At 40.8% G+C, this 13,349-nt stretch overlaps 1 protein-coding gene across 1 annotated transcript in view; it reads left to right on the top strand.

Annotated features, from left to right (window-relative positions):
• nyap2a (neuronal tyrosine-phosphorylated phosphoinositide-3-kinase adaptor 2a) overlaps positions 1-13,041 on the top strand; it is a 219,428-nt gene extending 206,387 nt beyond the window's left edge. Inside the window, exons 7-8 of the mRNA XM_063044831.1 lie at positions 8,672-8,710; positions 9,964-13,041. Coding sequence (XP_062900901.1) covers positions 8,672-8,710; positions 9,964-10,197 — 273 coding nt within the window. The 3' untranslated portion in view covers positions 10,198-13,041. The remainder of the gene's footprint in view (positions 1-8,671; positions 8,711-9,963) is intronic.
• The last annotated feature ends 308 nt before the right edge of the window (positions 13,042-13,349 follow it).

The raw sequence follows: 13,349 nt of genomic DNA, 5'->3' as shown, positions 1-13,349 counted from the left end.
CTTTAATTAATCAAGGTCACTGTGCCAAAAACTCTGATGACCCACTCTACCTGTGACACCAGTTTCAAAGAATTATGGATCTGTATTCCCAGATCCCTCTGCCCTACCGCAATCCTCAGTGCTCAACTGTTCACTGTGTAGGCCCTGCCCTGGTCTGTCATCCCAAAGTGCAATGTCTCACACCTCACACTTGTCTGCATTAAGTTCTATCAGCCATTTTTCGGCCCATTTTTCCAGCTGGTCAGTTTGCCTCTGACCTTGTGCTGAAGAACACTTCTGGGAACCACTCAAGTTTTTTAACACAGTTTGTTGAAAGTCAGTTATTTGTAAGTGTGCATTCATGTCCCTCAATAAAAGTGGTGTATCTTTCATCTACATAGGAGCTTAAGAAGTTTTAAATGCAGAACTCCTGGTCTTTGATGGACACTTATAAAAATAAAGCCAACATGTAGATTGAAACTTAATTGTTAGTGTCAATGTAGCAAATACGGTAAGTGTAGAAAGGTAAAGATAAAGGTTGGCTTTATTCATCACATGTATATTGTATGGGGTGTCAGGGAGGGGTAGCACCTCTGGTGGGGGAACATGTCGCGTCCTTCTCAGAGCGGTTAGTCCACCTTTGGTCCCCACCTGGCACTCAGCTCTCACCTGTGGCTCCCCGTAGCTGTTTGCATGCGACAGCGGCCACACTCCGGGCAACGGCTTCGACAAGCCGGCTAAACCAGGTGAGGGTAGCCGACGGGTCTCAAACCCTCGGTGAGATAGGGAGTTGCCTATCCCAGCATGTGAAGACAGAGTCCGGCAGATTGAGCGGACGAGACCAATGGAAGGTCCAATGGTCAAGAAGGCGGTCTCTGCAAGCATCGTGGAACGTGTAGAGCAGGACAAGACACAGAAGATGTCCTGGTCATCCACTGCGCCTAGTCCCATCTCCAGCCGTCTAGACTCCGTCTTGCCACTGGACCCAGATGGGAATTGGGAAGAGAGAGTGAGGCTGACGCTGCGCAACTCTCCCTCACTTAAATCCAAATCATGCGCTAGTCTCGACACCATCATTATGGTGTCGAGGTCCTCATCGACGTCAACGATGGACGAACAACAACATATTGAAACATACAGTGAAATGCGTCACTTGCAACCAGAGCACCACAGGAAATCCATATCGTCCGTGGGGAGATTGTACAAACTCCTTACAGACAGTGGTAAGAATCAAACTTCAATCTTATGCCAATGATGTAAAGCGTGGTGTTAACTGCTGCCCTACCATGCCACCCTTGAAGTGATCTTGCCATCATTTTATAAAAGTTAGTATATCCCAGAAAATACTTCATTGGCCGTAAAGACGCTTTTAAATTGTTGGACGTTGTAGGAGATGCTATATAAATACATGCACGAAATGCTGGAGGAGCTCAGCAGGTCAGGCAGCATCTATGGATAGGAATAAACAGTCAATGCTTCAGTCCAAATCCCTTCATCAGGACATCCATTGATGCTGCCTGGCCTGCTGATCTCCTCTACCACATTATGTGTACTGCTTTAGATTTCCAGCATCCGCAGTACCTCTATAAATACATGTCTTTTCTTCTCTACTCTGTTAATTGATGAGCGTTTAGGGGTAACTTGTAGGCGCTACAGGAGTCTCCGTTCCCACACCAGCAGCCTCAGGAAGAGCTTCTTCCCTGAGGCTGTGACCCTGCTGAACCTCACATCACAGCGCTGAGCGATATTGCACCCATATTGTACTGTCTCAGTACTTTTATATTTGTGTGCTGTAGCACTTCTTATTCGCAGTTATTTTGTAAATAATGCTATTCTTTTGCATTTCTGGTCAGATGCTAATTGCATTTCATTGGCTTTGTATGTGTACTCAGCACAATGACAATAAAGTTGAATCTAATCTAATCTAATCTAATAAAAGCAATTTAGTGCACATCTGAAGTGAGAGTACCATTACTTGAGGAAGCTATACCGAGGAAACGATACTGGACATTTCCAGGCACAATCCATGGGGGAGGTATACTGGGCATTTCCAGGCACAATCCATGGGGAAGTTATACTGGACATTTCCAGGCACAATCCATGGGGAAGGTATACTGGGCATTTCCAGACACAATCCATGGGGAAGGTATACTGGGCATTTCCAGACACAATCCATGGGGAAGGTATACTGGGCATTTCCAGACACAATCCATGGGGAAGGTATACTGGGCATTTCCAGACACAATCCACGGGGAAGGTATACTGGGCATTTCCAGGCACAATCCATGGGGGAGGTATACTGGGCATTTCCAGGCACAATCCATAGGGAAGGTATACTGGACATTTCCAGGCACAAGTCACCAAACTGTGGGCCATTCCAGCATCACCTGTGAACATAACTATGCCATCAATGTTTATAGATTTCAACTCAGTCAACAGATGTTGGAGCAGTGATGGAATTTATGATAATTTTTCTTAACACCTAAGAAAGCAAGGAACAAACCTTACAGCGTTATGAATAAAACATGAATTAAAGTGTCTCTTTAGAGCAGGGATTCCAAACCCTTTTTATGCCATGGACCCCTACCATTAACTGAGGTCCGTGGAACCCAGTTTGGGAATCCCTGCATTAGTGCATCGATGTTTGGGAAGAAAGATTCATGACAATTAACTCCATCTGCACAACGTTTGTCTATAGGCTATGACAGTGGCTCTTTGATGACCCCGAGCCTCACAGTGACTTGAGCCATTGGGTCAGATCGTTTCATGGAGGCCGTGGATTTCCATCTGCAATGCACAGCACACAAGGCTCCTTCTTCTTCTCTTCTTCCGTCTCCGCCTTTCACTTCCACTGGAGCCACCATGCATCCACTCTACATCCTATCTAAATGGTCACTGTGACATTAGTGCAACAACTGCAACTTCTACAGTCAACTGGCTCCAGAAAAAGAATTTTAGTAAATGAATAAGGGTGAAACCCACCCTGGCCATGTAGCTGCTGGGAATATTCCAACTCTTTTTGAGTGGCTCATTTGGGTTTTTGGATGGCATACAGTGCCCAATTGTATCCCAAAAGAGATCAAACGTCATGTTTTTAGTCACTTAGGCATGCAAACCCAAACATAATCTCTTCATAACTTAACAACATGCAGTTACTACTCTTTTTCTTGGTAAGTTCATTAATATGCACATGATCAATATTCAGTTGAACCTTGGTCAATGTAAGAGACAGGAAGCTGCTGAAGTAATGAGTACAATCACATTGTAATGCTGCAGAAACTGGAACAAGGGAAGACTTTGATCGGCTTTGTAATCAGGATTTTGACTCCTCCTCTGTTCATGCCATTTGGGAAGTCCATTGTGGCCTTTACATTGGAACATAATTACTGCTTTACACGGATCAATGTTGTTCTTGGAATAAAGCTGTTTATTGTGTATGCATAGTGTTAGCTTACTTGGTTGATGAGATCAGCAGACTTTCAAAATTGCCTGTCTGGCTAGTACTTACGTCATTCTTCATAATGAACAACAAAAGCATTTAGAGTTGTGCAAATAGTAAATTGGCACTGCATTACTGACAGGATTGGAGTATCCTTTTTTCAAACACAAGCCATATTCTTGGCCCAGCTGCTCCAAGAGTTAATTGTTAGTGAACAGTACTTTTTTTTTACCAAATAGCATCTGTTATCACGTCAGTAAGCATAAGGATTATTTTGAGTGTGTGTCGCAATCTGTGACATCATTCTTTTGCATAGACCGTGCATGAAAAGCATATCTCAGCTGCTCGGTAAATGAAGTGCTAAAATTTTCCTAATCCATCACAAAGAAATCAGTAATTTAATAGGCATTGATTTTGATACTGGTTTGCCAATAAAAACAAACCACTAGATGTCAGTAAATGTTCCTATGATCATATCTGTTGGAATGGCAATTGTTGCATTCTGCAAACTTTGGATGTGATATTTACCAATTTAGAGCTCAAACATTTTATCTTCTTTCTTAATTGCACAATGCCTATTTCTAGACAAATAAAAAATTCTGATTTGATTTTATAAAAATATATCAATCAATCTGTCAGATTCATTGCTGATTGTCAAAAAGAGAAGCGTAATTCGAGAAGTGAAAGGCAGGTCTTGTCAATAATTACATACAAAGTTATTATTGCTTGTCCATCACAGAAGTTGCATTTCTTTTCAATTTTATTCAGGTGCTTATCTTTATTATTGATAGTAATGAAGACAGCAATGGATCTTAAGTACCTATATTCACAAAATTGTGGAAAGATTTGAAATGTATCATTAACACAGCAAATTATTCATTTCGCAATAACAATAGGTACAGTGCATTCTACATAGAACATTCATTGTTAAAATCTTGTAATTTATAACAAGAACAAATTCTATTTGTATAGTATCTTTAATGCAAAAAGACCTCAGCATCCTTCATCGGTATACTGCTAAGTCCAAACTTTGACACCAACATATTCAGACAGATAATTCAAAGCTTGGTCAATGAGTTAAGTTTTCAAAAATATTTTGAAAGAAGGATGATTTAGGTATGGCAAGGTTTATGAAGAAGTATCCGAACTTGGGACATCTCTACCTACTGTTCATTACGCGTTAGGGCAGCAATGGAAGTCCTCCATCTCTGGTTGTGTTCAGGGCTTCCTTCACCATGTTAGTAGCTCAGTTTTCATTACTGTCAGTCATGCAAGTCCCAGGCCGAGACTCAGGAATACTGTCGCATTCAGATGTTGAAGGATTCTACAATGTTGTTTCCATAACAGTTTAGTTTGACCAGTAAGGATTGTTACCCCTGAGCTGTACCCCAAACTTGGAGGGCTGGTGGACTGCTCTTAGTCTGGCCTCTACCCTTTGACCTGTGACCCCACCAAGAGTCAAAGCATAAAGCCCTGACTCCAGCCAACATAGTTCTCCAGATCACTGAGGCATGCAAGCCTCCAAACCCTATGACAAGGTTGTGGTTCTCTTGGAGGTTGAGCTATCTCTAGTAAAAGTAAGTTAAAACCTGTACCCATTAAATTTAGGCTCAATCAAGAGACTGGAGTTTGGAAAGTGCAGATATCAGAGGAGGTTATATGACAGGAAAAGATTACAGAGTGGGGAGGGCTTAGGGATGTGGAATGATATAAAAACAAATATAGGCATTTTAAAATGAACGTCTTAATTAATCAGGAGCCAATGTAGGTTAGCAAGTATAGCAGTAATGGGTGAAAGTAACTAGTGTGAATTGGGACATGAGTTAGCAGACTACAGAAGAACAGGACTTCGTATATAAGATGTGCAGGTAACATGGAGGCTGAAATATCTTTGATATATTAAACCACAATTAAATGTCATGATTATTTCCCTGAGAGAGGAGTCCACTTCGTACAATGTAAAAGAGAAAGTGAGAAAGTGGAATACTTTCACAAGCATCTTTTATTTCCCATAGAGTGTTCTAGGTTTACTTGCAAATACAAACTTCTGAAGCAAGCATTTAAAGATAAAATGATTACTGCAAGGCTTATGGTGCCAGGCTCTATGGATATAGTTTTCAGGCAAACTTCTCTAAATCTAGCATGTCATGACATTTGCCATGACTTCCCAAAAGCACTTTGTAGTCATCTACTATTAAAGGTTATTTTAAAGTTATTTTTACACCTTCCTGAATTTTGTGCACTGCTCTTCAGATTCATGTTAAGTCAAGAGAAAAAAAATGTAATTCCTTTAAAGAAATATGTTCCCTTTAAGCATTTCAATTAACTCTAGTTGCTGGATTGTATTTCGCCATTTAATCTAAATTATAAAATCACACGTTTTCAAGGCAAAATCGAATATGTGATTAGTTCAGAAAATTGTCTCACAATTAACTTCCAGAGACTTCTCTCCCACCAGCTTGCCTGTGGTTTGTATGACGCTAACCCAGAGCTGCAAGACATGGGAACTAAGAATCTATAGTTTTTATTATGTTATCACCCTCATACACAAAGCAATCAATCATGTTTAAAGTCACAGGTGAGCAACTCGTGTTTGGAATTTTGTGTGACAACATCATCACTACTTGATGGTTTTCAATCTGTCTGATGGCCATTTCTACAACTAGTTTTCGCCAGGCTCATTCACTCTGGCCTTTAACCTTTGACGTGCAATCGTAGGGCAGATTGAAAAATAAGCATTTGAAATACATTAGAACAATAAAGAGTTTGTCCCTCTTTTCTCTTGATATGCTGTTCCACCATTATTTACTGTGAACCATTGTTGTGATTTTTTTGCTTGGTACTTGATGTAAACACAGTTCATTGAGTGTGGTCAGAGTCTGTGTACGTCCTTCCTCTCTGACCCTCTACTTCTGTTCCTAAATGTAATCCATAGGGGAATCTCGATAACAGCTGCTTTCTGTTATCTCCAAGTGTTCTCTATAAACAGAGCGCAAACACTTTTGTGGAGAAAAAACAAGCATGTGATTAAGCTGTTTATAAATCTGCAGCGTAAAATATGCTCATATTTACAGTACGCCTGTGGGGTCATTGTAGACATGCTAGTTACAAGCTCATAAACAATAGATTCAGTTTAAAAGTAAATATTGCATTTATTCAAAAGCTTAAACTCTTTATAATAGTATACAACCTATATTATCTGGAACAATTGCTCCAAGATGAAGGTAGTAAAATAAACATTGCTATCCAGAACGAGTAAGCATTGTCTGAAGACTAAAGAATTGGAGGAGTGAGTGGAATCATGGGAGTAAGGGTGGAACTCAGCCAGCGAAAGGAAGGAGAGGACTAGTGGAATAAGACGTTGCCAGTACGATTGGGGAAGGCATTGAGAAAGGAAGATAATGGAAGAGACTGATAGGTTATTGGATGATACAGTAGAACTTCTGCCCAACATCTCCATCTCAGTTTCTGCCCTCCGCAGTCTCATAATTATTATTTTGTCTTTGTGGAGTTTTTGTATTCTTCACAAGTCCTTATTTATTTATTTTAGTTTTTATTTAGGCATGCAGCAGGCAGGCCCTTCTGGATCAATGAGCCCACGCCGCCCAATTACACCCATGTGACAAATTAACCGACTAACCTGCACGTCTTTGGAATGTGGGAGGAGACCAGAGCACCCACGCAGTAACAGGGGGAACACACATCCTCCTTACAGACAGAGGCAGGAATTGAAACCGGCTCACCAGTGCGGCAAACTGGTTGGGTTAACTGTCATACTACCGTGCCTCCCCAAAAAAAAATGCCTTCGCCCAGTGGCGCAGTTTCTGCCCACACCCCAAAGACATGCTGGGTGACAGGTTAATGTCTATTTCAGGTGGCTTATTGGGGAATCAGTGTGGAGATTGTGAGCACATCAGACAAAATGATCCATTTGGAAATCATTGACAGGATGCTTCTGAGAACTACCATTGACTTGATGGGCCGAATAATCACCTTCTATGCTTGGGTTGAGTTGTTCTCCGATCTTGGCAATTTACTTGCAACTTTTTCATGATTATGCAAGGAAACATCGTCAGTGCGCTGTCGATTGTGGTGTGCCCTCCGAATGACTGGCTTTTATATACTTTTCAACCAGCTGATTGGATCACCTTCTATGGTGTTAAATATACTGTATACTTGAATGGAAAACTAACAATGAGGGCATAAAGTGTCGAGGAAACAAAACACAAGTCAATTTCCTGGCCCATGTAACATTAGGAAATTTGAGTTTTAATCATTGTCCCTGGTGAAAAAAATGAAATAATCTGCAAAATCAAAGTTTTAGCAAGCTAAAATCAAAATAATTAGTTACTATTGTACATAGACTATATTTTGTCAAATCTCAAAGGCCTAAGAGGAGAAAATACCAACCTTTTCATTCCTTTAAAGTGAACCGGAATAGTAAATTGGTAATTTGGTAGGAACATATTCCTCATTTACAATTGACAATTCGCTGGGAAAAAAACTAAGTTATTTTTATACAGGCAATTTGTTCATATTATTCAAACAGATAAAATCAACAAGGGAGATACAAAACGGTGGCCTTTACTGGAGAATTTGAGGTGGAATTTTCCACTGCCCCCACCACCAGGCGTAAAGCTGGGTTTGAAGGTTAACCACCCATGATAAATCCCATCCTATTAGCGTTTACTTGAAGATGAAGAGGGAGGCTCGAAAGCAGATGTTTACCACCCAGGCAGAAAAGAAACTCATCTTCAAAACAGTGCTTGGCAATGTTCCTCATCTAGAATTAACGATATTGTTTTATTGTGGTGTTATATTTTTAAAAAATCTCCTTTGCACTATTTCCTCCTCTTTGCACAGTAGAGTTCTGGAAGCTGCACGTGTCATGGCCATAAATCGGCTAGTTGCCACCTGTGGCACTGAGCTTTTCCTCCTGTCATGAGCAGGATTTACTGCAGCTTAGCAAAGCAAAGTACACTTCAGGTAGACACTGCAAGGATCAGGGAGAGGACTGGATCACTTCCACTCTTTGTTCTGAAGATGGCCTGATAAGCGTGAATTTTGTTCTGAGGAGTTAGATTGTATTTAAAACCCACCTATTTAAATGATTGTTGTAACCTAACCACTCTGCCATCATGTTGCAAGCTACATAAACCCACTCACCTTCTGTCCCCTCGCCTGTTTCCCTAAAGTTATTTCACAATGTTCTGCATGTTTGGGACCTCTCTGGACATCCTTCTATGTTTGCAGGTCTTTGGAGCAACTGCAAGAGGATCAGAAGATGACCAGGTACGAACGCACTGTGGTGTTCGGTTGCCAGTGTGTACCGGGCCAGCCAATTATGTTCAATGGTTCCGTGGTTCAATTTAATACAACCTGAAATCCTTACTCTTCACAGACGTCCACGAAACAGAAGAAAACCCCAAAGAATGAATGACAGAAAGTGTTAAAACCCCAAAGCCCCCTTCCCAGCTCCCACACACAGCAGCGGCAAAAGCATCAACCCTTCCCCTTCCACCTCCCCCCACTTGCTCCAGCAAAAGCATCAACGCCTTCCCCCCCACCACCACCACCCATGCAAGCAACAGCAAAGCCCCCCCCCCACCAGCCACCAGAGTCCATCAAAAGCCTACTGTCCATCCCAGCACTTTGACATCTCAGGCTGAGAGTGTCGAAAGCCTCCGGCATCCAGGGGGATGGTGGGTTTATTTCAGAGCCCACGCTATACACAAGCATGGACAAACCTTTCCGACAGCTCTGGTCAGCAGCTGCGGGGATGGCACCTGAATTGAACTTTTGCTCCACTAAGTGCTTCCAGACAGGACCAGGAGATAGCTGCCAGAAGCCTCAAGCTGGGGAGACATTTGTCATGACCTTCTATGTGTGAAGTGCAACTAGTTTGACATTCATCTGGCATGACGTTCTGCAGCGCATGCATGTATTATAAGCTTCTGTGTGCATGCTTGAAGCCTGCTTATTATATTTAATACATTCGCTGGCTGCCAACTTGCACTTTGCATGTTCTTGTCGCAAAGTGCAGCATGAACTCAGTCCTTATTTTAGCTCTTCCGTTTGCGTGCTCTCCTGTCACTTAAAAACCAGGGGCTACTGCATATCATCTCCCCACGTATCAAGACAGTGGATCAGGTCAGTGGCAAAATGCTGAACTTTTTCTCACAACATATAACTGTGAGAGGGAAAGAAATCTGAATTACTAAATTAATTTATTTAATACATCAGCAATTAGAAACTTTCTTTTTTGCCAGGCTTTTAGATATTTTGTCCGCCAGTTACCAGGGATGACAAATGATTGTGAAAACGGCGTTAACAGGTGTCGCAATGATCGGTGATAAAGAGACAAGGTCAATTTTATTAATACCAATTGCCGTTGTTTCACGATAACTAGCTGATGAAAAATAATACCGGAGCCTCCCATGAAAAACAATCAAAAGAAGGATTAAGAGAGAAATCTGTGTCATGAATCTCTGAATCAAACAGCAGGATTTATGCTTTTGTTTCTGCTTGTCTACTCTTTTACCCAGGCATTGTATCAACAGTGGTTCTATGGAGACAACACAATACTTGAAATGATTGAGAAGAAGCGCAGTTTGTGTAAAGAGATCAAGTCACGCCAGAAACCAGATAAAGGTCTTTGTAAACAAGACAGCATGCCCATCCTTCCAAGCTGGAAGAAAAACAGCACAACAAAGAATCTGAAACTGACAGCATCACCCTGTTCAAAACCACAGACTGTTCTCTGGGACACAGCAATCTGACAAAGTCCTCTGTGAAGCATGCTTCCCCCAAGGTTTTGACCTCTAACCCCTACAGGTTCCCTCCAAGAGTAAATTCCTCAATGACTGTTGTTCGACCTTTGACGTCCACATCGGTCTGCCCACCAGAACCCTTCAGTTCTGTCGACTCAAAAGATTCAGTTGCCTTGAGGAGACCATGGTTCACTGTGACTGAAGCCAACATGTCACATGACAGAGGCCGAGCCAATTACCATGCTGATCATCCATGGCAGTGACCTAGGTTCTAGCTGCCTTATAGAAGCACTCGTGTGAAATAATATTTAAAAGTAATATTGCTATAACAATAAATAGTTAAACAGCTGTGCTGTTATGTGAATGGATTTTAATATAATTAATTTTATTGTCAGCTTTTAAGAAATTGTAATGAATCAGAGGCAGGCATGAGAGGAGGTGGTTAGTAGAGGAAGCTTGATTCTTGGCCACCAAAGGGGAATCTCTCCTCTGTGCACTATGTGTAACAAAACCATAGGCCTCTTCTCTAACAAGAGATTTGCAATGGTGCTGCACGGTGAGCACATATGGGATATTCTCTGCCTGTGCTAAATATTTTTGTTCTATGAGCATTTTTTTAATCCTACGTCACAAATGAAGGGAACCAATGGTGACTCAGTTTGCAGGAGAATGCAGATATCCACCTCTTTAGTTGCCGATAAGTTTCAGCAGGATATCATCCTGCCCTGCAGAGTTCTCGTAATGAGAATGACAGTTGCTTTCCTATGCAAACAGCAGTAGAGTTTGGTACGTTTTCCCATTTCCTACTGCACAGCCCTGCTCTCTCCGGTCTGCACTAATTGATGATGAGTTTTTAAAAAGGAAAAATTATCAAATGCTCCAAGCACTAGGGTGAATTTTTTTAACGCTGAACCATTGGGTTTCGGTTTGATTTTTGTATACGACTCAACAATGAAGCCTAGGAGAGATTTTCCTTTTCTGTGCCCAAGATCAGCTGGGATGCTGGGACGTTAGGTCAGGATGCATACCTATAATGGGGCCCATCTGATTTAGCCACTTAAATGAAGGAAGTTTGGACTGATCCTTTCCCAGGTGTGGTTTTTTGTTCCAGCTGGTTTGTCAGGCTTGGGCACATTAGCATGGTCAGTGCGAGCTCTGGAAAATCTCCCCTACCTTGATCAGAATCTGTGCAATGTAATCTCAGTGGAGGCTGTTTGTTCAAAACCTGTTGAAAAGTAAACAGGAGGAATTGAAGGCTTTCAAATATTTTTTACTGAAGTGTATTGACCTATGATATATCTATATAAATATATATATATATATATATATAATTATGATGTTATTGTCTCGTATCCACTTTTCTTGAATTTTAATAGTATAATTGAATATAGTGTGAACTTTATAGTATTTTTGTGTAAAGCGCACTGTGAATGAAAAAAAAGAAAAAAAAGCACAGTCAAGACACACCTGAAGGTTATCACAGTCAGTGCATGCATCTCTAAAGAGACCATAGTGCATAAGTCGATCATAGTGCATGGACTCAACAAAACCCATAAACCTGGCACCAGTCAAGATACATACATCCAACAACAGTCAAACTGCAGATTGTCAAATCATACTATACAGACCCGTTTCTACCCATCATCACTCATAGTGCCTTTATCCAACATTAGAGTCTACACACCCCATAATGATCTTGGTGCGAATGTCTAGCATTGTCCATAGTCTGTAGAGACAGCAACGATCAGATCAAGAACCAATACAAGTAATAGACCCTAGCACTGACCACAGTCACAGTATGAGCCCAACACCAATCAGTGATCACATACCCAGCCCCTTTAATCAATACCAATATTTGCATCCCAACCTCATCAGTCAAATGCACACATTCCTGTACTGATCATCATTAGTGCTCACATTGAATCTGTGTATATCCTAAAACCTTGAAATGAGTCATTCTATGTACCCTGACTTGTTCCAAAATTAATTCCCACACTTCATTTCTGCTAGAGCCACTACAAACAACCCCAATTTCATGAGTGTATGTATCCTAATTTTGATCAGTTCAATTTCATAATCCCAACATCTATCAGAGCCAGAGTAAGCACACTGGGATCACAGCCAGAGCAAACTTAAATATTATTACAGGTACTTAATGCATTCCAAAAATGGATTTCACTGAAATTTCATTCCTCTGTACATTTATCCCAACAGCAATCACCTTTGGGTCATGTACTTCAACACCTATCACAGCTAGAGCAAATATGCCAAATGGATTAAAAATGGTGGGTTACAACAATAAGTGCATGCCCTTGTTTCCGTGGCCACAGCAAAACCCATATATCACCCACAGGCAGAGCTAAAGTACACTGCTGAGTAACTCACCTACTGTTTACACCAACACACAGGGCAGTTACAACACACGCAGATGAATGCACTGCTAGGTTTGCACGCAAACACACACACATTCACACAGATCATGTATTCTAGTCATTTTAAATACCATTGTATTAGTTTTTATTTTTGTTCAAAATAGTCATTTTAGACAACTTCAATGAAAACGGTGTTTGAAAGGAAATACCTATTCTAATAATTTGATCATTTGTACTTTTGCAAATTCTTGGATAAAAATTGCAGAGAATCCTTCCATGGCCTATGAATTATTGTGAACGAAAATGAGTTTCAGTGGTGCAACATGTTCATTCCAGCTCAACTGTTCACAAATAAACCTTAAAGCATTGAATGTCCTTTCTAATCCACAGTGGTTTTCATCACAATGTTAATAACAAATATCTTGTGAACTTATAGAACGGACGGATATGTGTGCATTGACTTGCTGCCTCCCCATAATAAACACAGAAATTTGATATTAAATATTTGTCATAATTCTAATACTTTTTTCCAATATTTATTGGTGAGTAAGTTTTGGTGGATTAAGCTACTGATCTGTTTAGGTGGAGCAGCGAAGTTAGAGTTCCAGTGTTTGACTTAAACTATAACTGAGTCTGCACACCAGTTCTCAATTCCAGGATGCACTCTGCACAAGCGTTTGTCTGCTAAAATCACATGCAAAAAAAATGCATAGGCATACAAGCCTTGCCACAAATGAAAAATAATAATTGTTGTGATTTCCTAAAATAAAAATAAAACACACCATATGT

Source organism: Mobula hypostoma, chromosome 4 (genome assembly GCF_963921235.1).
Source record: "Mobula hypostoma chromosome 4, sMobHyp1.1, whole genome shotgun sequence".
Lineage (NCBI taxonomy): Eukaryota > Metazoa > Chordata > Chondrichthyes > Myliobatiformes > Myliobatidae > Mobula > Mobula hypostoma.
Note: the sequence above shows the minus strand (reverse complement) of the source record. Positions and strands in the feature narration are given on the sequence as shown.